We start from the raw sequence: 25,917 nt of genomic DNA on the forward strand, positions 1-25,917 counted from the left end.
GATTTTATTCTTACGCATAACGCGTTCCAATTTGACAATGTCTGGTATAGGCAAACGGAGGGTACAGCGATGGGTACGCCCGTCGCGTGCACCCTCGCTAACCTGTTTTTGGCAGTTTTGGAGGAGTAAGTAGTTTATGCGGTCACCAATCCCTTTTTGAAGTATATAAAATTATTTATTCTCTATGTGGATGACCTTTTCATTGTGTGGGACGGGTAAAAAGAGGATTTCAATTTATTTGTGGAGTTTCTTAATTCACATAATATGAATATGACGTTTACTTCGCAATTTGGAGGCTCAGAAATAGATTTTTTGGATGTCAGATTAAAGTTAACCAATGGAGTTTTGTATACAGAAATTTTTCGTAAATCTTCATCCACAAACTCCCTCTTACATTATAATAGTGCACACCCCCATTATGTAAAGAATTCCTTGCCTTATGGCCAATTTTTGAGATTAAAGAAATTTACTAGTCATAATGAAGGTTTTCAGAGACAAGCAAATGAATTGCGTAGCAGATTCAAAAAAAGAGGATATCCTGATTCTGTTCTAGATTCCGCCTTACAGAGGGTTAATAGTGAACCAGTTATTAATGGGCAGATCAAAAAAGGAAAAGAGAAATGGTTTGTTTTTAGTTTTACATATAATTCTATGGATAGACAAATTAGAACAGTCATCAGACAGAATTGGCACCTACTCGAAAGTGACAGAGACCTCACTGATATGGTCAGTAGGGGTCCTTTATTTGCGAGTAAAAGAAGTACTAACCTTCGAGATTTATTAGTCAAGAACAGATTTCAAAACAAACGAAATAATTGGTTGGAATCTAGTGCCCCAAAGGGAAATTATATATGTAAAAACTGTTCTTGGTGTCCATTTAAATTAAGTGGCAAAACTGTAAAAATGGGACCTATATTTCACGAAGTCACGGAATTCATTACTTGCAGGACCTCCTTTGTAGTGTATGCATTGTTTTGCCCATGTGGTTTTTTCTACATTGAGAAAACTATCCGGCCCCTCTGTGTAAGATTCAGGGAACATTTCAATTCCATCAGCACAGGAAAGGGTGTCCCTAGACTTATAGAACACATGAGAAAGGTACATGGGGGGAATGCGGAAGCATTACGGTTTACTGGCATTGAAAGGGTGTCTGCACCGCAGTATGGAGGGAGTCATAAAAAACATCTTTTACAAATAGAGGCTAAATGGATCCTCCGTACAAAAGCCACAGGTCCTTTGGGTCTAAATGAAAAAGTGGATATGTCCGTATTTCTCTGAAGCGGTTATGATTGCTAGTTTTATTGCATATGGTGTATGTAAATTATGCTTGTTTTTATTCTTATTTTTTATTTCGGGGTTTTTTTAAGACACGTTCAGGTAAAGGGTGGAGTTTCTTTTGCTCACACATGTGGTATAAATTAGTGTTTCCTTGAGCCTGAGCATGGGACCTGTTGGAGTGCATTGTGCACGAAACGGCTGTCGTCCGTCTTTTTGCATTTCTCCCGTGCCATTGCCTGTGCTTTATTAACATGAAATAAAGTGAATGATTTCAAGAGAACAGTGAGTGCCATCCTGCTGTCTTTTTCTACTATGATAGTTCATGTTTTTTCTTCACATGGATAGAGCACCCGTTCAGCAAAGGTTACAGGTGTCACACTGACAGCGGTTATAAGTGACTTTGCGGGTATTTCTTCCTCAGGGACAGTGCCGGATGTTTCTTTTTTCTTTGACTGACTATTAGCATGTTAGATAGTGTTACCTGCAATGCTTTTTCTACATGTGGAAGTGAATTTGATCTTCACAGAATTAGTAGAGCTGGACTTTTCTTCTCTTTTGCTCCATTATGTTACAGTCTGCCTATGGGGGGCTGCATTATATTAGAGTTTGCCTATGGGGGGCTGCATTATATTACAGTCTGCCTATGGGGGCTGCATAATATTACAATCTGCCTATGGGGTGCTGCATTATATTAGTTTTCCTATCGGGGCTGCATTATATTAGTCTGCCTATGGTGGACTGCATTATATTAGCTTCTGCCTATGGGGTCTGCATTATATTAGTCTGCCTATGGGGGGCTGCATTATTATAAGGTCTACCTATGGGGGCTGCATTTTGTTAGAGTCTGCTGATGGAGGACTGCATTATACTATGCCTATGGGGGGCTGCATTATTTTAGAGTCTGCCTATGGGGGCTGCATTATTTTAGAGTCTGCCTAAGGGGGGCTGCATTATTTTAGAGTCTGCCTATGGGGGGCTGAATTATATTAGATTCTGCTGATGGGGGGCTGTATCATACTATAGAGTCCATATGGGGCTGCATTACACTTTAGAGTCTGCCTATGGGGGGTGCATTATACATTATAGAGTCTGCGTATAGGGGACTCATTATACGTAATAAAATTCTGCCTATGGGGAGTGCATTATACTATATAGAGTCTCCCTATGGGGAGTAAATTATACCATAAAGTCTGCCTATGGGGGCTGCATTATATTAAAGTCTGCCTATGGGGGGCTGCATTATTTAACAGTCTGTCTATGGGGGGCTGCATTATATTACAGTCTGTCTATGTGGGGTTGCAGTATATTAGAATCTGATTATGGGGGGCTATATTATATTATTCTGCTTATGGGGGGCTGCATTATATTAGAATGTGCCTATGCCGCACTGCATTATGTTAGAGTCTGCCTATGGGGGCTGCATTGTGTTAGTCTGCTGATGGGAGGCTGCATTATATTATAGAATCTGCATATGGGGGGCTTAATTTTATTAGAGTCTGCCTATGGGGGGCTGCATTATACCATAGAGTCTGCTGATGGGGGACTGCATTATACTATAGAGTTTGCCCATATGGGGCTGCATTATACTGTAGAGTCTGCCTATGAGGGGTGTATTGGTGCACTATACTATATTTAGTCAGTCTATGGGGGTGCATTATACTATATAGAGTCTGCCTATGGGGGGTGCATTATACCATATAGTGTCTGCCTAAGGGGCGTGCATTATACTATATAGAGTCTGTCTATGGGGGTGCATTATACTATGTAGAGTATGCCTATAGGGGGTGCATTATACATAATAACATTCTGCCTATGGGGAGTGCATTATATTATATAGCGTTTGCCTATGGGGAGTGTTTTGTAATATAGAGTCTGCCTATGAGGGGCTGCATCATATTAGTGTCTGCCTATGGAGAGTTGCATTACATTAATGTCTGCTTATGGGGGGTCTGCATTATATTATAGAGTCTGCCTATGGGGGTTGCATTATACTATAGAGTCTGCCTATGGTAGGTGCATTATACCATAGGAGTGCCTTATACTATATAGAGTGTGCCTATGAGGGATGCATTATACTATATAGAGTCTACCTATGGGGGAGCATTATACTATATAGAGTCTACCTATGGGGGTGCATTATACTATATAGAGTTTGCCATTGGGGGTGCATTATACCATATAGAGTGTGCCTATGGGGTTGCCTTATATTATATAGAGTCTGCCTATGGGAGTGCATTATACTGTATATAGTATGTCTATGGGGCATTATACTATATAAAGTCTGCTTATAGGGAATGCTTTATACTATAGAGTCTGCCTATTCAGAGTGCATTATGCTATAGAGTCTACTTATGGGGGTGCCTTATACTATATAGAGTCTGCCTATGGGGGTGCATTATACTATATAGATTCTACCTAGAGGGGTTGCATTATGCTATATAAAGTCTGCCTATGGGGCGTGCTTTATACTATAGAGTCTGCCTATTCGCAGTGCATTATGCTATAGAGTCTACCTATGGGGAGTGCATTATACAATATGGAGGCCTATGTGGAGTACATTATACTATATGGAGGCCTATGGGTAGTACATTACACCTTATTGAAGACTATCTAGTGCATTGTACTATATGGAGGCCTATGGGGAGTGCATTATACTATATTGAGGACTATCTGGTGCATTAAACTATATGGAGGCTATCTAGGGGGCCATCATACAATGTGGAGATTACAGTGAGGAGGCCATCATACAGTGTTGGGGCCATCAAACAGGGACTACTAAGGGGTCAGTACACTGTGTGGGTGGTATTATAGAGTGAGTGGACATTATAATGTGTATAAGAGAGCATCATACTGTGTATAGGGAGACTCAGGACATTATTAAATGTAACGTGGGCACTTATTGTTATAGGGGAACTCAGGTTACTGTGATTGTCAAAGGGGTACACAGAGCATTATTACTTTCTATGGGACAAAATGTGGGCACTGTTTTCTAGGGCACTTGCACCCAGCATTACTCTATTCTAGAGGGTTGCTTTAGAATTTAGAGGGCACAGAGAACCACACAGTAGGTGCAGTAATAGGGGCATATACAGCAGCAGCTTAGCATTGGGGTATCAGCAGGATAAGGAGTTTGTGCAGATTGGGAATATATGGTGACGGTACTGAAAATATGAGACGTGAACTGTGTCTTTGTTGTAATCTCTGCAGTCAAGTTCTCGCTGGAAGACGTTGTCATGTTGGTCTGGGCCAGATGGAAAAGACGTGAAAAGTGAAAGATTCCATCAGAAATAATGTCCTCTGTAAGTCACCATCTAGGCGGTAATGTCCATGTTGGTCTTTATACTATTTTCAGTAACAGCACAGTGATCTGCTGAGGTTCTCCTACATCCACTATTAGGCTGCGTCACCCAGTTGTAATCAAGGTTACCTGGTTAGGTGCCCACTTAGAAGTTTCGCCTTTTCCCCCTGAACCAAAGCCCTAGCTACGCCTCTGAATAGATCTTTCTGCGATGAGTCTGCAATTTGAGAACTGATTGGCAGAACACTATCAAATTGTTCCAAAAAGTTTAAAGGTTAAATCAGTCATTTATAAATAAGCATAACCTATGGAGCTCAAGAATTTAATTGCTTCCATCTGAACAGAGAAAACACATTTCTGTATAAGGTAAATATAATTTGGACCATTATTATTATTATCATTATTATTATTATTTTTATCACCTTTACTGACAAATACATATTAAAGAGATCATATTTTTTAGTTTTAGATGGCAACAATGGACCGAGATGCACTTGAAGAAGCCTTGAAATCTATATACTTTAAACATAAGGGCATATGGTTTGTGACCAGTTTGACATCACCTAAAATCATAGATGATATCGAGCATATGAAAATAAGGGATGATGATGTGTTTCTAGTCACTTACCCAAAATCAGGTACGGACATTGTATGGATATTTTTTCCCAATGGTGTAAAAAAAAAACTTTCATTTCTTGGAATAGATTGTTAAAGGTAATCTTTTACAAAGTATATACAGTTGTGCTCAAAAGTTTACATGCCTCGGCAGAATTTTTGCTTTCTTGGTCTTTTTTCAGAGAATATGAATGATAACAGCAAAACTTTTTCTCCACTCATGGTTATGAAGCCATTTATTGACAAACTACTGTGTTTTCTCTTTTTAAATCATAATGACAACCCAAAAAATCCAAATGACCCTGATCAAAAGTTTACATACCCTGGTGATTTTGGCCTGATAAAACACAGCCAGCAGTGTAGCTACTGGAGGGGAAAGGGGGGCAGTCGCCCCAGGCCCTGTCACATCACATGAAGGGTCCCACCGGGAGCCACTGCCACTTCTGTGAGGCACAGCACATCAGAGGAGCAGCAAAATGCCTGCTCCTGTCTGACGAAGAGTCTGCACACAGGTAGTACAGTAGCCAGATTCAGAGTCTCCCTCCTGCAGTGCACAGTGCTGTCTGACCTGATGATGGAACTTTTCCAGGCTGCAGTTTTTTTTTCACTCTGTGCACTCGGACTGGCTCAGGCACGCTGGGTCCTAGTGCCCACCTTGCATTTCGCTCAGACACTTTCTGGTCCTGTCTCACTGCCTACAAACTTCATCAGTTAGGCTAGTTTCACACTTGCTTTTTTTTGCAGCGCGTTTTTCCCGCAAAAAAACGCATTGAAAAAACGCATACAAAAGCATACAACTGCTGCGTTTTTTTCAAGCATTTTTATGAGCATGCATGAAAAAAACGCAGCGTTTTTATGCGTTTGTATGCGTTTTTAGTGCGTTTTTACCGCGTTTGCGTTTTTTTCCAACATTTTTAGGTGGCCCCTCACACTACCCAAGCCATGACTTTACTAACCCTAACCCTGACCCTAACCCTAACCCTGACCCTAACCCTTAACCAAATCATACTAAACCCTAACTAACCCTAACCCTGACCCTAACCCTAACCCTAACCCTGACCCTAACCCTTAACCAAATCATACTTAACCCTAACCCTAACCCTAACCCTGACCCTAACCCTTAACAAAACCATACTTAACCCTAACCCTGACCCTAACCCTAACCCTAACCCTAACCCTGACCCTAACCCTTAACCAAACCATACTTAACCCTAATCCTGACCCTAACCCTGACCCTAACCCTAACCCTAACCCTGACCCTGACCCTAACCCTTAACCCTAATCCTGACCCTAACCCTGACCCTAATCCTTAACAAAACCATACTTAACCCTAACCCTGACCCTAACCCTTAACAAAACCATACTTAACCCTAATCCTGACCCTAACCCTGACCCTAACCCTTAACAAAACCATACTTAACCCTAACCCTGACCCTAACCCTAACCCTAACCCTAACCCTGACCCTAACCCTTAACAAAACCATACTTAACCCTAATCCTGACCCTAACCCTGACCCTAACCCTTAACCAAACCATACTTAACCCTAACCCTGACCCAAACCCCAACCCTAACCCTGACCCTGACCCTAACCCTAACCCTAAACCCCCTTAACTAACCCTAACTCTAACCCAAACCCCTAAATTCCATGGTTAAAAAAAAAAAACGCATATGCAAAAAAACGCATACATGAGCATGCCAGTGCGCACATATGCGCATCCATAGGCTATAATGGCCATTTTTAGCGCAAAACGTGCGCATATGTGCGCATGCGCTTTTTTGCAGGGCCAAAAAATGCAACATGCTGCGTCTGGAAAATACAAACGCACACCCCAAAAAAACGCAGCGCATGAAAATCGCATACATGCGCTTACAAGCGCGCAGGTATGCGCACCCATGTTAAATATAGGGGAAAAAACGCATGCGCACATATGCGTTTTTTTCCAGCGCTAAAAAACGCAAATGTGAAACCAGCCTAAGTGGGGAAGGAATTTATTAGATTTACTAATTTCAGGTATGTTATGGTCACTGTGGGGTGAATGTGAGAGGATTGTGATGCCTGAGATAGGGAGGGGGACAGGACACTGGGGGGGTAAATGTGAGGATGGGGGATATTGTGGGGCCAGAGGTGAGGAGGCAGGACAGGGCACTGGGGGGTGAATGTGAGGATGGGGGATATTGTGGGGCCTGAGGTGGGGGAGGCGGGACAGGGCACTGGGGGGTGAATGTGAGGATCATGAGTATTGAGGGGCCTGAGGCAGGGGAGGGGGGACAGGGCCTGTAGTGTGAATGTAAGACCATGCTGGTATTGTGGGGGAGAGGGAAGGTGGACAGGGCACTGGGGCTGAATGTGAGACCATGAGGTTTTGTGGGGCCTGAGGTGTAGGAGGGAGGATAGTGCACTGGGGAGTGAATGTGAGACCATGGGGGTATTGTGAAGGGCTGAAGTGGGAGAGGGGGGCAGGGCACTGGGGGTGAATGTGAGAGGAAGGGGTATTGTGGGGCTAACGTGTGGAGGAGGGACAGGGAACTAGGAGTGAATGTAAGAGGATGAGGGTATTAAGGGGGCTAAAGTGGGGTAGAGGGACAGGGTACTGAGGGATGAATGTGAGACGATGAGGGTATTTTGGGGGAGATGGGACAGGGCGCTGGGGAGGCTGATTATTATTCTGTTTTGTTATGAGATTATACAGTGGGGAAAAAGTATTTAGTCAGCAACCAATTGTGCAAGTTCTCCCACTTAAAAAGATGAGAGAGGCCTGTAATTGACATCATAGGTAGACCACAACTATGAGAGTCAAAATGAGAAAACAAATCCAGAAAATCACCTTGTCTGATTTAGCAAGTTTTGTTTTGCAAATTATTGTGGAAAATAAGTATTTTGTCACTTAAAAACATGCAAGATTTCTGGCTCTCACAGACCTGTAACTTCTTCTATAAGAGGCTCCTCTGTCCTCCACTTATTACCTGTAGTAATGGCACCTGTTTGAACTTGTTATCAGTATAAAATACATCTGTCCACAACCTCAAACAGTCACACTCCAAACTCCACTATGATGAAGACCAAAGAGCTGTCGAATGCCTGCTGACATCAGCAATGCTGGGGCCATCATTACTGTACATGTGGAGACTCAGGGTACATTATTAAATGTTACGTGGGCACTTAGGAAGCATTATTGTTTAAAGGGCACCAGTAACACAGCTACCGGGTGGTAGAGGGTGCTGAGGCGGCTGTCAGTCAGTGCCAGGGTACCGTTACAGCTGCCTCTCTTTATACACAGAGCGGTGACTGAAAGCGTGCCAATGCCACCCCATGACTGGAAGAGCAAGGCTGCCGGAAGGAATAAAAATAATTTCCTCCAGGCAAAGGGGCTCTCAGTGCGGGTGACGCACTGTGTTACAACACTATTAAAAATTATACTGTGTTTTGGGGTAGCAGTGGGGACATAATAGTATGTATAGGGGAACTGGGCATGTACAGGAGCTGTGGGCTCATCATACTGTGTATAAGAGAGATGTGGGCCCACCATACTGTGTATAGGGGAACTGTGAAGGTATTATAATGTGCATAGGTGAGCTGTTGGCCCATTATACTGTGAATAAAGGAGCTCTGGGGGGCATTATACTTTCTATAGTGGAGCTCCGTCAGCACTATACTGTTTATAGGGGAGCAGTAGAAACATCATGTGGTGTATAATGGAGCTATGAGATCATACTCTGCATATGGGAGCTGTGGGCTCATCATACTGTGTAGAGGGGAGCTGTGGGCTCATCATACTGTGTAGAGTGGAACTGTGGGCTTATCATACTGTGTATAGGGGAGCTTTGGGATCATCATACTGTGTAGAGGGGAGCTGTGGGCTCATCATACTGTGTAGAGTGGAACTGTGGGCTTATCATACTGTGTATAGGGGAGCTTTGGGATCATCATACTATGTATAGAGGGCAGTGCAGATATCATTTGGTGTATGGGAAGTTGTGGGATCATCATACTGTGTATAGATGTGCTGAGGGGGCATTGTACTGTCTGTAGAGAAGCTGTGAGCTTATTTTGTATATTTATTCATTCAGTACCCTTTACCAGATGTGATACTCTAAAGAAAATGTCACAATGTTTCTTATAAAAAAAATGTAGTGATGTGATGTATAGTGTACAGTTCATATAGGGTCTTGTGCTTGGGTGCGAGGAAAATACAGGAGACACAGGTGTGATTAGGAAGGACTTGTATTCCTTCATACAAGTAAGCAAAAAGGGTTCATACAGTTTGCAGATACAAGGCATGAGACACAGCAGGCCAGAGTAAACATTTAGCACAGCAGAACTTCCACAACAGGTTCAGGGTATCTCTCTGTTACTTCCCTTGTAACTGTGGATTTAGCAGGCAGCAGGTTTCCAGTGTCCACAAGTGTTCCCAAGTTCATAAGCAGGAGATATTAGAACAAAACTGTTGGCACAACCCTGGTAACCGGAGGTGGTGCACAAGTAGGATCCCAATCCGTGAACTTCAATTAATATAGACTTGGCACACACCAAAAAGATTCTGATGCAGAAAGGTGGTTTTAATGAATTGCAGTACATACATACAGACGTTTCGGTCTAGGACCTTCATCAATGTACAATAAGTTGTACTGTGAGCTCTTAGTGACTGGGCTTTAAGGGAGACACCAACAATGCAAGGTCACCCTTGGATTCGCGGTGGATACTGCGTCCACTTGTTATATAGAACCACGTGGGACGGCCGCAGGTGCCTCCTTGCAGTGTTGGTGTCTCCCTTAAAGCCCAGTCACTAAGAGCTCACAGTACAACTTATTGTACATTGATGAAGGTCCTAGACCGAAACGTCTGTATGTATGTACTGCAATTCATTAAAACCACCTTTCTGCATTAGAATCTTTTTGGTGTGTGCCAAGTCTATCATAAGCAGGAGATGGCTGGAATACCAAGTCCAAGGCTTCCAGTTGCCAGATCACAGGCTAACAGATTTGATTCTGAAGCACAGATTGATCAGCTGAGGCTGCTTAAAAGGCAAGAGGGAGAAAATTAGGGCAGGAACATGAAAGCTGGAAACTCCATACTAACTGAGGGCAAGATAGCTGCAGCAGGACAGAAAGCAAAATGGCCGACAGAAAAACCTAAGTTTCAAAAACATGTCCAAAGAGACTGAGAACCTTACAAGAGGTTTGTTGGATTGTCTACCAAAAAGCATCATTGAGGTAAAACATAAAATAGGTGAAATAGTTACATAGAGATTTTCCATTTGTCCATATTAAAGTTTGTTCCACATCTTTCCCGGGTTCCTGAATGGTAGATTGCGCCTCCAGCATAGAAAAACCGGGTGTTCATCTGGTGTCCGTGTAAAGTGTGCACTCCCTTCCTGTAGGTTACATAGTTATATATGTCCAACATAGCATGTGTTCTCTCTATATGGTGTTACCATCTACCCTGATTTAACACATGTAATGTCAGCCAAACCTTCCACGAGGCAATGTGCTCAATACATAATTAAAAAGAATTAATAATGATTAACCCCTTTCTGACATCTGACATAATGATCTGTCCATGTGACCTGGGCCTGTTTGACTATGGACAGATTATTAGGTCATATGTTTAATGCGACACTGCGACCGAAGTCGCGGTCACCACATTAAAATTCCAGCGCCATCTTACCTCTGGGTAGATGGTGGGGCCACCCTCCCGCACCCACGATCACTGTGATAGGCTGTTCAATTCTGATCAGCCAACCAGATTGCCTGAAACAGTGATGTCCCAGCCTAGGATCGAGCACCGATCCTAGGCCGATGCCTGGCAAGGCCAGGCATTGCCGGAAAGGACCCCGATTGGCGTGATCACTGACCACATCAATTGCGCAAATCACAGGGCACAGCTGTGGTGTGACCACACTGTGCCCTGTGCTCTGCCGGTGACCTGCCTAAGATTGGAGCTGTAAGAGCACCGATCCTAGGCCGGTGCCTATCAATGCCAGGCATGGCCTGGACATGCTGATTGTCGCGATCGATGATTACATTGATCTAGCCAATTACAGGCCATAGCTGTTGTGTGACCATGCTGTGACATGCCTGTGCCCTGGATGTGACCTGCCTAGGATCGGATTTGTGACCTCCAATCCTAAGCTGTTGGCAGGGTCACCAGGGCCAGCTCTGATTGGTGTGATCGATGTCATCATCAAGCACACTAAGGATAGGTCACAGCAGCTGTATGACTGCTCTGTGACTTGTCTGTGACCACACTGCAGGTCCTTACACTAGCTGAGGATTCCTGCAGAGTGGATACACTACAGGATCTGCTGCTGTGCTGGGCCTTGTGGTGCCACAGAAGCCTCTGACACCACAATCCCTTTTTTCAAAGAACAAAGAAGAAAAGACAAGACAGAAGAAAGAAGAGAGACAAAAAATGTAACTGTTTTGATCCCTGATCCCTGCCCGATCTCTCTTCATCCACCCCAAACCCCCATCCCCCTTCTTTTAACCCCCTCAACCCCCCTTTGCACTGCCTCCGTGCTCATTTGGCAGCCACCGAGCATTGATTGGTGCTCGTTGTTTTCCACTTTTCTTTTTCACCCCCCTTTGCACAGGTCCTGCTGAACCGCCACACAGACGTCCCAGGACAGAAGAGGAAGCAGCGCCCACCATTCCAGAAGATGAACCAGCGCACCCCATTACGGACCTCGCATGGACCTCGCCCCCCGAAAATTTTGAGCCACTGATTCCTGATTTTATAGCAGAATAAGGAATCAAGTTTGACATCATCGGCCACACAGAACTAGACTTTTTCCTCTGAGGATTTTGTTAACCTCATGGTGGGCCAAACTAATTTGTATGCTCAGCAATTGTTGGCACAAAACCCTGGTTCATCATTTTCTAGCTGGTCTCCTGTAGACACAGTTGAAAAGATTGCAAGATGGGGGAGTGCTTGAACCTATGGGGATAACCCATTCATTCTTTAGCAGGACCCTGCTAATTGTGTTTTAAACCATAGAGCCAAATCCTGCAGTTGAAAAGATGTAGTTTTGGGGCCTGGTACTTCATATAGGGATCCTGAAGAAGCCAGAACTTTGGCAATATTGGAGTGTTGATGTTTTATACAACACTCCAGTGTTCTGAAAATTTCATCTATATGACTTGTGTTTAGTTATGAAAAAAAACGGAAATATGGCGAAATCTTTGAAAATTTTGCAATTTTCAAACATTAATTTTTTTATACCCTTAAATCAGAGAGATATGTCACACAAATTTCTTAATAAATAACATTACCCACATGTCTACTTTACATCAGCACAATTTTGGAAACTTTTTTTTGTTAGGAAGTTATAAGGGTTTAAAGTTGACCAACGATTTCTCATTTTTACAACAAAATTTACAAAACCATTTTTTTAGGGACCACATCATATTTAAAGTCATTTTGAGGGGTGTACATGACAGAAAATACCCAAAAATGACACAGTTCTAAAAATTGGACCTCTCAAGGTGCTCAAAACCACATTCAGGAAGTTTATTAACCCTTTATGTGCTTCACAGGAACTGAAGCAATGTGGAAGGAAAAAATTAACATTTAACATTTTTTGCAAAAAATTTACTTCAGAACCAATTTTTTTTATTTTCACAAGTGTTAAAAGAGAAAATTAATCACAAAATTTGCTGTGCAATTTCTCTTGAATAGGCAGATATCCCATATGTGGGGGTAAACCACTATTTGGGCGCACGGCAGAGCTCGCGAGGGAAGGAGCGACGTTTGAATTTTCTGTAATTGCGATCGGACGCCATGTTCCGTTTGGAGAGTCCCTGATTTATAACGTAGAGCCATGAAAATAAAAAATCATTTTTTTCCACAAAAATGATCTTTTCGCCCCCAGAATTTTATTTTTACAAGGGTGACAGGAGAAATTAGATCCCCAAAGTTGTTGTGCAATTTGTCCTGAGAACGCCCATACCTCATATGTGGGGTAAACCACTGTTTGGGCGCACAGCAGAGCTCAGAGGGGAAGGAGCACCGTTTGACTTTTTCAATGCAGAATTGGCTGGAATTGAGATTGGACGCCATGTCGCGTTTGGAGAGCCTCTGATGTACCTAAACAGTGAAAAAAAACCACAAGTGACACCATTTTGGAAACTAGACCCTGTAAGGAACTTATTTAGATGTGTGGTGAGCACTTTGAAACCCCAAGTACTTCACAGAAGTTTATAACGTAGAGCAGTGAAAATAAAAAATCTTTTTTTTCCTCAAAAATTATTTTTTAGTCCGCTATTTTTTATTTTTACAAGGCTAACAGGAGAAATTGGACCACAAAAGTTGTTGTGCAATTTGTCGTGAGTACAACGATATCCCATATGTGGGGGAAGCCACTGTTTGGGCACATGGGAGAGCTCAGAAGGGAAGGAGCACTATTTTGGAATGCAGACTTTGATGGAATGTTCTGCGGGTGTCATGTTGTGTTTGCAGAGCCCCTGATGTACCTAAACAGTAGAAACCCTCCACAAGTGAACCCATTTTGGAAACTAGACCCCTTAAGGAACTTATCTAGATGTGTGGTGAGCACTTTGAACCTCCAACTGCTTCACAGAAGTTTATAATGTAGAGCCGTGAAAATAAAAAATCTTTTTTTTTCCACAAAAGTGATTTTTTAGCCCCCAATTTTTTTTATTTTCTTGGAAGGGAAGGAGCACCGTTTGACCTTTTCAATGCAGAATTGGCTGGAATTGAGATTGGACGCCATGTCACGTATGGATAGCCCCTCATGTGCCTAAACAGTGAAAACCCCCACAAGTGACACCATTTTGGAAAATAGACCCCTTAAGGAACTTATCTAGATGTGTGGTGAGCACTTTGAACCCCCAAGTGATTCACAGAAGTTTATAACGTAGAGCAGTGAAAATAAAAAATCATTTTTTTTACTCAAAAATGATTCTTTAGCCCACTTTTTTTTATTTTCGTAAGGTTAACTGGAGAAATTGGACCACAAAAGTTGTTGTGCAATTTGTCCTGAGTACAACAATACCCCATATGTGGGGGGAACCACTGTTTAGGCACATTGGAGAGCTTGGAAGGGAAGGAGCACCATTTTGGAATGCAGACTATGATGGAATGTTCAGCGGGCATCATGTTGCATTTGCAGAGCCCCTGATGTGCCTAAACAGTAGAAATCCCCCACAAGTGACCCCATTTTGTAAACTAGACCCCTCAAGGAGCTTATCTAGATGTGTGAACACTTTTATATCCCCAAGTGCTTCACAGAAGTTTATAATGCAGAGCTGTGAAAATAAAAACTATTTTTTTTTCCACAAAAGTGATTTTTTAGCCCCCAATTTTTTTTATTTTCCCAATGGTAACAGGAGAAATTAGACCCCCAAAGTTGGTAAATAGTGTAAACTCCCCAATTCTAGCTCCAACCCTACCCACAACACACCCCTGACCCTAATCCCAACCCTAACGCTAATCCCTAACCCTAATCCAAACCCTAATCCTAACCCTAATTCCAACCCTAACCCTAATTCCAACCCTAACCCTAAATCCAACCCTAACCCTAATTCTAACCATAACTCAAATTCTAACCCTAACCTTAATGTCAAAATGAAAATAAATATATTCTCTTTATTTCATTATATTTCCCTAAATAAGGGGGTGATAAACGGGGGGTTTATTTACTATTTTTATTTTGATCACTGTGATAGGGTTTATCACAGTAATCAAAATGTACCTGTAATGAATGAATGGAATCTGCCAGCCAGCAGATTTGGCGGGCGCACTGCGCATGTGCCTGCCATTTTCTTCCCGGACCAAGATGGTGGCGCCATCCGGAGGAGGCAGGAGGGCCTGAGGACCACGAGGACCACCGGGAGGTACCGGCAGGATCGGGGACCCTATTTCTCTCTCCTCTAATGTGCGATCACATCAGAGGAGAGAGAAAGTTAAAGGAAAATCGAGGCTTTTTTTTGTGGTCGCCGTTATACGGTTAATAATGGCGATCGTAAAAGCGGGGTCCATAAAAAACGACCCGAATCATGTTCTCTGGGGTCTCGGCTACCCCCGGCAGCCGAGACCCTGGAGAAAATCTGACTCTGAGGGGGGGGGGGGCACTATACATTTTCTCCACAGCGCCATTTATTAATGGATCTGTGATTTAAGTACACTTAACTACCGCCGTTAAAAGGCATATTGGCGGTCGTTATGGGGTCAAATACAGCAGTATTTAGCAAAAAAAAATATAGGTCACACATTTTTTGGTGTGGTATCTCCATCTCAGCTCATATCTGTGTGTGCTCAAAGTTTTCCCTGTTTATGGTGGTTTTCTTTATTTGGCCTGGCTGTCACTGTCATTATATCCAGCAGTCTTTTTTATGCAAAAAATGAAAAAAAAATTATTTTTCTGTGGTGTAAAAATCTTTGCTTCACAGGCATACGTTGCATAGTTCTGTCTGCTAGCCTTGTTCTACTCATTATTTTCTGTTTTCCAAAAATAACACAAAACCCAAACTAAATTAATACAGTCTGTAATCTCAGGCTGAGGCCTGGTGTGTCTGTGGTGCAAAAATCTTTGCTTCGCAGGCATACTTATCACATATAATTTTTCTACAAAGAAATTCATTTGTATTGAGCTTTTCAAATATTTCAGCAGTCCATTCAAAATGGGCAAGGCAAGGGGCAAGGGACAGGGAAGTGGACGTAAAGCTGACGGTTCATGCAGAGGACAAGGCCGTGGCCAAGCTGAAAGTGGGCAACAGCAAAGACCCACAGCTTCACGCTAGACCTTCCTGTCCCAGTTTCTAGGGGACTGCACCACACCACTATTGAAGCCAGAGCAGTGTGAAACCGTTGTTGGTTGGATAGCGGATAATGCTTCCAGTCACTTAGCCACCACCACCACGTCTTCCACATGGTCAAGTCTGAGTAGCCGTGAGTGTGGACCGAATATTACTCACCCTGATCCTCCTTCCTCCCACCATGCCGAGTACCCTGAGACAACTGATCCCACACTCGGACACTCTGAAGAGCTGTTCAGTTTTCCATTTGCAGATTCCTGCCTCTCGCCCGCTCCACTTGAAGCGGGGCAAAATGATATTCTAGACAGTACTACAAGCACAGCTGTCATGCCGTCTGCTCAGCGGGGATGGCCTGAGGACAGGGAAGAGGAGGAGGAGGACAGCATGGTCAGTTGTCCTGCTGGGGAGGACACAGAAATCTTGCCTGTAAGGCTGGTTTCACATTAGCGCTTTTTAAGCGCACGCACGGCCGGGGGTAGCTCCGCCCCCGAGCCGGCTCTCTGCCCGGCGTGCCCGCCCCTTGCTTGTAGCGCCGCCTCCTAGCGCACAGCGGCCCCTGCGATCGGCGCACCCTATCTTTAGCATAGGGTGCGCAGATCGTGCGCAGGCCGTGCGCTAGTTGCGCTTTGACCTGCGCTGCGCACTTTTGACGGTGCGCCATGCGCGCCAAAATCAAACTTTTCGGATTTTGGCGCGCACGGCGCACCGTCAAAAGTGCGCAGCGCAGGTCAAAGCGCAACTAGCGCACGGCCTGCGCACGATCTGCGCACCCTATGCTAAAGATAGGGTGCGCCGATCGCAGGGGCCGCTGTGCGCTAGGAGGCGGCGCTACAAGCAAGGGGCGGGCACGCCAGGCAGAGAGCCGGCTCAGGGGCGGAGCTACCCCCGGCCGTGCGTGCGCTTAAAAAGCGCTAATGTGAAACCAGCCTTAGCAGTCTGGCACGCATGGCTGACTTTAAGTTGTGCTGCGTTTCCCATGACCCTCGCATTATAAAAATTTTTGGTGACACTCATTACTGGTTGGAGACACTTATAGACCCACGCTACAAGGAGAACTTTCAATCTCTTCTTCCAGAGGCAAAGAGGTGTACAAAAATGTTGCTGTACCATAAGGCCCTTGTAGCAGAATTACTGAAAAAATTCCCATGTGAGAACACTGGCAGCAGACGTCAGAGTTTGTTGTACAGCCAAAGAGTCCAAGCAAGAGAGACAGAAGTACAATCCAGCTCAGGCAGGGGAACAATGGCAAAGTTCTGCTACAATTTTCTCAGACCCTCCCATCGTGCTGCCACAGAGGCAAGGGGTGCTGGCACAAGAAGTGCAATGTTTGGGAAGATGGTGAGGGATTACCTTGCAGATCATACAAACGTCGTCCATGACTTCCTCTGTGCCTTTTAATTATTGGGTATCCAAGCTGGACACGTGGCATGAACTGTCTCTCTACGCCTTGGAGGTCCTGGCCTGCCCTGCTGCTAGCGTTCTGTCAGAGCGGGTTTTTAGTGCCGCTGGTGGAATTATAGCAGATAAGCGCATCCGCCTGTCAACTGACAATGCTGACTCTTATAAAAATGAACAAGGGCTGGATTGGGCAAGACTTCTTTACACCACCGAATGAAAACAGTGAATCATAACCTCAAATAATGTTTTTTTTGGGGGGAGGTGTATTCTCATGCACCTCTTCACAATCACACATGGTCATCTGCTTCCTGATTTGGTCTGTTTTGTGTTATCCTCCTCCTTATCCTCATCCTCATCATCCACAACCAGTAGAACACCAGGGAGAACGTATTCCGTGATTCAAAAGTCACTCAATTTTTGGCAAGGCTGTTTTTATGATGCCCGTTACTAATTTGAAACCAAAAAAAAGTTACAGTTTATGTGAACTGTCATAAAAATGAGATGTACGCATATTCTTCCCATTTATTCTTATATTTTCCATTTTTCCTATCTGTGGGACATCCTCTTATGACCTAGTGTTTACCTCTCCAATATAAAAATGGTGAAATCCTATTATAATTTTATTTATATCCCTGTCTCTGAGCTGTTGCTAGGGACAAACATATCTCGTTGAACACATTCTGGCTTCATATCAATGAACCTGTGTTCGCCCCTCCCTTTTGCTATTTTCTTTCATAGGTGGATTCACATTTTTTATTTATTTATTTGTTTGATTTCAGTGTGATTTATCATTATGTCTCCTCATTCTCCACCACTAGATGACCCATTCTCCACCACTAGATGACCAGGGTTAACCTGTTCTGTGATGCTACAGGCAGTCCAATTTTTGGCAAGGGTGTTTTTATGATGCCCGTTACTAATTTTAAACAAAAACAAATGTTACTCCCCCAGGGGGAAATCTCATAAAAATTAGATGTATATATATTCTTCCCATTTATTCTTATATTTTCCATTTTTCCTATCTGTGGAACATCCTCTTATGACCTAGTGTATACCTCTCCAATATAAAAATTGTGAAATCCTATTATATAATATTTTTAGTTATATCCCTGTCTCTGAGCTGTTGCTAGGGACAAACATATCTCGTTGAACACATTCTGACTTCATATCTATGAACCTGTGTTCGCCCCTCCCTTTTGTTATTTTCTTTCATCGGTGAATTCACATTTTTTATTAATTTGTTTGATTTCAGCATGATTTACCATTATGTCTCTTCATTCTCCACCACTAGATCACCAGGGTTAACGGGTTCTGTGCTGCTACAGCAAGCCCAATTTTTGGCAAGGGTGTCTATGATGCCCATAAAATATTTTTTAACAATTGTACTCCCCCAGGGGGAAATATTTTTCAGCCCATGCACATAGTGTATGGGCGTTACGAGTCTAGGAGACTCGCTCCTTTTTTAAATTGGGCTGAGTTTTTAATGAGGCCTTCCTCCACGTCTCATCATTCGCCGCCACTAGATCACAGCGTAAACTTGTTCCGTGCTGCTACAGCCAGTGTCGAATTCCGAACAAAGGTGGGTGGTTTTGCTGGTCTTAAAATGCTTGTTATGGAAAAGGTTGAGGTGTACCCGACAGGGGAACATGTTTGCCAGCCAACACACTTAGTGTATGGGCATTATAAGTCTGGGAGACCTGCTCCTTTTTAATGGGACATTTTTTGCTAAGAGGCTCTCCTCCATGTTTCTTCAGGGGGGATAGGGGTTATTGGGGTGCATATGACTTGTTAGCAGGGCAGGCCTTGCAGTCAATGCATAAGAAAACAGAATGGGAGTAAAAATGAATAATGTGAAGTGGATTTTCCTGTGCCCATCCAGTATGTGGGTTCAAAGGCTTATTGGGGTGCAGATGACTTGGTAGCAGGGCAGGCCTTGCAGTCTATCCATAAGAAAACAGAATGGGAGTACAAAATGAATAATGTGAAGTGGATTTTCCTGTGCCCATTCAGTATGTGGGTTCAAAGGCTTTTTGGGATGCATATGACTTGGTAGCAGGGCAAGCCTTGCATTCCATGCAATATTTTTTATAGAAGCCATCCTGGACATCTCGGGAAAGGGGTATTGGGGTGCGTCGTAAATCTTTGCAGCCCATCCACTCACTGCATAGGCTATAACAATTTGGAGACCCACTGTTTAATAATGGCCCTTTAAGCTGATTAATGCTGCCTGATGCCCCTGTAAAAACAGGCTCTGTGACTTTAAGAGTCCCTCCTTCATAAATGAAACAAGATGTGTCTGCTTATGTGTCACACCCCACATGGCCAGCTAGGATTGGTAAATGTTACAATGACATTTCCCAGTGAATGCATTTGTTTTGGTTAAAAGCAATGCAAAAATTGAAAAATGCTTCAAAAACTCTGTGTCAGAACATAGCCCAAGTGGTGGAGGAACATTTTGGTCTGGAGTTAATTATTTTGCCTTATATATGTGGCGCCCCCAGGAGTATGGTCGCCACACTGGCTTTGCCTTCCTCCAGGGGAGGGTAATGCCAGGCTTGGAAGCAGTGATAGGTCTCTCCAGCAGTTAACCTAATACATGCAACACAGCTCCACTCCAGGCCAGCAGGGGGAACTCTGAACCAGGATTCTGGAGAGGAGTGTCCTCTGAGGGCCAGGAGGAAGAAGGATCAGATAGTCTGCGGAGGGTGAAGTATGCAGACGGGAGGTGCGAAGCTGAGAGGTTGAACTGCAGAAGGCGAGCTCCCTCAGCTTGAGAGCGCACGAACTGGAGCCTGGTCTCCATGGCTGTACGGATACTAAAGGTCCTACAGCAGATACCAGAGGACTAGGAGGCTGTAAATGCCCTGCTCCCACCAAAGACTTGGGACACAACAGCAATTGAATAGAGAGCCAAGACTCAGGAGAGGAGTCCCCGAGAGAGGCTACAGCTGTCTGTCATACAAGTAAAGTTCTAGGAACATCTGAAGAGAGGCATTTCAGAGTAACTAAGTACTGGAGTGCTTCACACTACAAAGCGCTAGGAAGGAGACTGCACAGCCCTTCTGCTGAGAGAGAATCTTGATCTGCTTCCAGGCTAACCTGCTCCAATACCATCTGTAATCAGGACTCTGGACTGCATATACTCAGTAAAGGTACAGAAACTACAACCGCTGTGTCTTGTCTGTTCCCTATGCTTCCAGCACTGCTACTTCCCCGTGCTGGTTACATCTACACTGCCCTGGGACTACAGCTCCACCTGTGGGGAGCTTTTACATCTTTGCTGCACCCTACCATCAACACCATACTTGCCAAACACCATGGGTGGCGTCACAAACTATTCTACCATTAACTACATCTCCCATTGCTTGGGCGCCCAGGGCCACGGACCGGGTCACCGCTGCTGTGACACATCCCCCAGACACCGGCCCGGGACTGAGTACCCCACAGCCCTGGGAGGGCAACCCATATACAAGTCATTAACCTTGAAAAGATGTACCTTAACATATTTCCCAGCAAAATCTGTTTTGGTTTCGTTTTGGTATGTTTTTTGGTGCACCGGTAAAAATGGCATGAAACTCTGACAACATTGTTTAAAGCTGTGAACTAGGAGTCAGAAATGCTTCCACGCGCGATCCATGTCATCTGAACAGCGTTTCCATCATTTTCAGACGTTTTTAGACCTTATAAGGACCCCTGGGGGGATTGCGGTAAAAATGCTTGGGTCTCCCATAGACTTACATTGTGCTCGTTGTTCTGTCCAAGTACACGAGTATTCCAATTTGCTTGACTCGAGAAATGAGCACCCGAGCATTTTAGTGCTCGCCCATCACTAGTGTGGTGCATTGTTTGATTTTTGTTTGAAATCTTTGTCCCAGTCTCAGGTCTTTTGCAGACTCCAACAGGTTTTCTTCAAGAATGGTCCTGTATTTTGCTCCATCCCACTTCCCATCAATTTTAACCATCTTCTCTGTCCCTGCTGAAGAAAAGCAGGCCCAAACCATGATGCTGCCGGTTTTAGGAAGTTTCGCCCCCAGCATTTCGCCCCCAGAAGTTCGCCCCCAGCAGTTCGCCCCCAGGTACACTTCGCCCCCGAATATTTCGCCCCCAGCATTTCGCCCCCAGGTTGTTTCGCCCCTGCACATTTCGCCCCCGCACATTTCGCCCCCGCACATTTCGCCCCCGCACATTTCGCCCCCGGATGTTTCGCCCCCGGATGTTTCGCCCCCGGATGTTTCGCCCCCAGCAGTTCGCCCCCGGATGTTTCGCCCCCAGCAGTTCACCCCCGGATGTTTCGCCCCCGGATGTTTCGCCCCCAGCAGTTCGCCCCCGGATGTTTCGCCCCCAGAAGTTCGCCCCCAGCAGTTCGCCCCCAGGTACACTTCGCCCCCGAATATTTCGCCCCCAGGTACACTTCGCCCCCGAATATTTCGCCCCCAGCATTTCGCCCCCGCACATTTCGCCCCCAGCAGTTCGCCCCCGGATGTTTCGCCCCCGGATGATTCGCCCCCGGATGTTTCGCCCCCAGCAGTTCGCCCCCGGATGTTTCGCCCCCGGATGATTCACCCCCAGCAGTTCGCCCCCGGATGTTTCGCCCCCAGCAGTTCGCCCCCGGATGTTTCACCCCCGGATGATTCACCCCCAGCAGTTCGCCCCCGGATGTTTCGCCCCCAGCAGTTCGCCCCCAGCAGTTCGCCCCCGAATGTTTCACCCCCAGCAGTTCGCCCCCAGCAGTTCGCCCCCGAATGTTTCACCCCCAGCAGTTCGCCCCCAGCAGTTCGCCCCCGGATGTTTCACCCCCAGCAGTTCGCCCCCGGATGTTTCACCCCCGGATGTTTCGCCCCCAGCAGTTCGCCCCTGGATGTTTCGCCCCCAGCAGTTCGCCCCCGGATGTTTCATCCCCAGCAGTTCGCCCCCAGATGTTTTGCCCCCAGCAGTTCGCCCCCGGATGTTTTGTCCCCAGCAGTTCGCCCACAGCAGTTCGCCCCCGGATGTTTCGCCCCCTGCTTTTTGCCCCCAGATGTTTCGGCCCCAAATTAGGCAGGGAATTTTGGCCTTGTGTTTTAGCCCTAAGACCGCTTTCACAGTAGCCACTTTCCCAAGTGCTAAGCACTGGAAAATCGCTAAGAAGATTGCCAATTTTGAATATACTACATGGTGGCCCGATTCTAATGTATCGGGTATTCTAGAAGGCACAGCCACGTGGTATGTTGCACAGGTTATGTAGTATATTGGACAGTCCACGTAGTACATTGTACAGGCCACATAGTATATAGGACAGCCGACGTAGTATTTTGGACAGCGCACGTAGTAAATTGCACAGTCCACGTAGTAAATTGCACAGCGCACATAGTAAATTACACAGCGCACATAGTATATTGGCCAGCCAACATAGTATATTGCACTGGTCACGTAGTATATTGCACTGTCCACGTAGTCTAGGAATGTGGGCACTATATTCGTGTTTAAAAAAAAATAATAAAGATATACTCACCTCAGCCACGGGCCCTGAAGTCCTCGCGCCTCTCTGCAGTGCTGGCGGTGGCTTCCGGTCTGAGCGTAGGACCTGCAATGATGTCGCGGTCACATGACCGTGACATCATCGCAGGTCCTGGACGATGTGCATTGGAGAGAGGCGCGGAGGACAGCGCGACGTTGGAGGGGGTGAGAATAACTTTTTTTTTTTTTTATCATTATTATTTTTAACATTACATCTTTTCACTATTGATGCTGCATAGGCACCATCAATAGCGAAAAGTTGGTCACACAGGGTTAATAGCAGCGTTAACGGAGTGCGGTACACCACGATCCGTTAACGCTGGCATTAACCCTGTGTGAGCGGTCAGCGGTGAGTACAGGGCAGTGAAGCAGCGACCATTTTTATGGCAGACTGTGACCGTCGCTGATTGGTCATGGGCGTTTTGCCACGACCAATCAGCGAATTGGATTTACATGACAGACAGACGCCGCGACCAATGAATATACGAATAAAACGTTACAGACAGAAAGACAAAAGGGACCCTTAGACAATTATATAGTAGATAAGTCAATGGCTAGAAAAGCGAGGTGTTGTTTCGGCCAGCTCTTTTTATTTTATTACCGGAGCTATTTTTGAGCACTTAGCGTTCTTCAATAGCCTGTATCTTATGGGTCATTACCGAGAGCGCTCACAAAAGCGCTCTGAAAAATGCCAGTAAAGCACGTGCTTTGCAGTTCTAAAACAGTGGCAGCATAAGGGTGCTTTCAAACTTCCGCTACACATGCACTACAGGCCGCCCGTTCGCTTCTGTAATGCCGCATTCCGCTAATCTGCAGCGGAACGAAAAGAAGAAAATGCTCTTCTTTTTGTTCTGACACTGATAGCGGAATGCGGCATTACGAAAGCGAACGGGCGTCTGCAGATCGCGGAACCCAGCCGTTCACTTCTATGGGCAATGCAAGCGGAATGCCAGCATTCAGCCAGCATTGCCCTGGGGTCAGCTGGATGTCAGATCCAGAGCGGATCGACCTCTGGCGGCCACAAACACAAGTGTGAAACCACTCTAAAATTACAGTGTGCAAGAGGCCTAAAATCTAAACAATTTTGAACTTTTACCTGACCCAGCACTGACCTGCTTTGTTGCAAGTTTTGTTGCAGATGTAACAAGTAGCATGGTCACATGTCCTGCAAGTTACATTAGACTAGCTTTTATTCCATCTGTATATCAGAATATAGCAGTGTCTGAAATCTCCACAAAGAGAGAAGTGTACTGCCACAAAAAATCAGTCAGCTTCCACAGCAATTCACTTTCTACAACTATGAATTCAGTTCTGTCCAAACGTGGAAGGAGCAAGTTGGTCCATGAGAATCACATTTACTTATTTTCCAAACGAACCGCTGACTATGTTCATTCCATCTGGGTATGTGAAAAACGGTCGACTTGCAAGGGACGTGTTTGGACCAATGAAGAATCTGGCGAAGTTGTGAAAGTAGTCAATCTTCACAATCACGCAGCACAAGCTGCAAGACCTGAAGCAATCCGACTTGTTAATGAGGCTGTGACCAGGGCAAGGACAACACAGGAGACACCACAACAGATTCTCACAGACGTCGTTTCAGGAGCCCATTCTAATGTTGCAGCACTTCTCCCAAGGAAAGCATCACTGAAGAGGACAATACGATTAGCAAGGCAACTTGGCAATATCCCAAGGTTACCTCAAACTCTTGATCAACTTGTTATCCCCCTCGAGTTCCAGGAGATCAGTATTGATGGTGTCCAGCAGCAGTTCCTTCTGCATGACTCTGGTAAGCTACTTAACCATTTAACATTGTATTAAAACAATTCCATTATGCATAATTATTGCAAAGTTTATTTTGCACAAATGTGAAAAATGCTACACTATAAGGTGCTGATATAAAATACTATGTGATTTTTGCCTTCAAGGGAAACTTTGAGGGTAATATAATGTAGTGAGGCCTACTGATTCCAACTAGTGTTGGCCGATCACTGGAAAGATAGGATCAGATTGGGCTGATCATACCGAAAGATTGGAATTAATTCAGATCCAATCTCCAGAGCTAGATGTAGATATACTGTGTATATGTATGTATATATATATATATATATATATATATATGCACACTGTATGCCCGAACAGTGTGTGTGTGTGTATATATATGCATATATGTGGGTGGGTGATGGTGGTCTGGCACTTTTGGAACTTTGAAATGCAATAAAGGATTTGTATAGGACTTCAGGAGCGCGGAGGTCTTTCTTCATGGATGCATGTTAAGTACGGACGGAAGCCAACCCCTGCTCTAGCAGCACACTGAGTCCTCAGCAACAATCTCAGTTGAGCCACTCTTCTTCCAGCTTTCTTGCATATATATAATGGCCCCAAGCTGCGCTGTTAAAAAATAAACAAACCCAGTTATTCAACTCTCTCTCCGGTGTCAAGCGCTGTCTCCGGCGGTGCAGGGAATTCCGAAATCCCAATGCTATGCATTCTGGGTTGTGCATCACCACCTCTGCACATGTGCCGGGCTGTTCTGTGATGTGGTGCTTTCCCAGGACCGTCTAGTGAGCGGTCCTGGGATCACTCTCCACTGTAGTTATAGTATGGCAGGCACAGAGGCGGCGATGCGCCGCCTGGATTTCGGGATTCCCTGCACTGCTGGGCTAGGAGCCGGAGCCAGTACTGGACACTGGAGAAAGAGGTGAGTAACTGGGTTTGTTTATTTTTTAACAGCACAGCCTGGAGCCATTTACTAAAGCTAAATATGCACACACGCTGTACACCTGTATAGTGTGTGTGTGTATATATATATATATGCGCACACTGTTCGGGAGTGTATGCCCGGACAGTGTTTTCAGATTACGGAGGATTCCGATTTCTAATTCAGATCATCATCATCATGATCTGACTACAAATCGGATCGTAATTTAGAATAACGATCAGCCTGAAAATTGTAATAAATTACGATCTTCAGTGATCGGACCGGCCAACACTAATTCCAAATATGCAGCATTGTACTGGCCATACCTGTCCTGGATGCTGCCCCGGAGTTCAGCCTCGC

At 44.9% G+C, this 25,917-nt stretch overlaps 1 protein-coding gene across 2 annotated transcripts in view; it reads left to right on the plus strand.

The window, feature by feature from the left end:
* The window catches only part of LOC141089506 (amine sulfotransferase-like), a 246,147-nt gene that overhangs the window by 43,872 nt on the left and 176,358 nt on the right, over positions 1 to 25,917 (plus strand). The window contains exon 2 of one of the 2 annotated variants that reach the window (XM_073575962.1): positions 5,040 to 5,214. In XM_073575962.1, coding sequence (XP_073432063.1) covers positions 5,046 to 5,214 — 169 coding nt within the window. In that variant the 5' untranslated portion in view covers positions 5,040 to 5,045. The remainder of the gene's footprint in view (positions 1 to 5,039; positions 5,215 to 25,917) is intronic. The other variant, XM_073575963.1, reaches the window with a different exon arrangement.

This window comes from Dendrobates tinctorius, unplaced genomic scaffold, assembly GCF_039654945.1.
Source record: "Dendrobates tinctorius isolate UK_male_01 unplaced genomic scaffold, ASM3965494v1 ptg000046l, whole genome shotgun sequence".
NCBI lineage: Eukaryota > Metazoa > Chordata > Amphibia > Anura > Dendrobatidae > Dendrobates > Dendrobates tinctorius.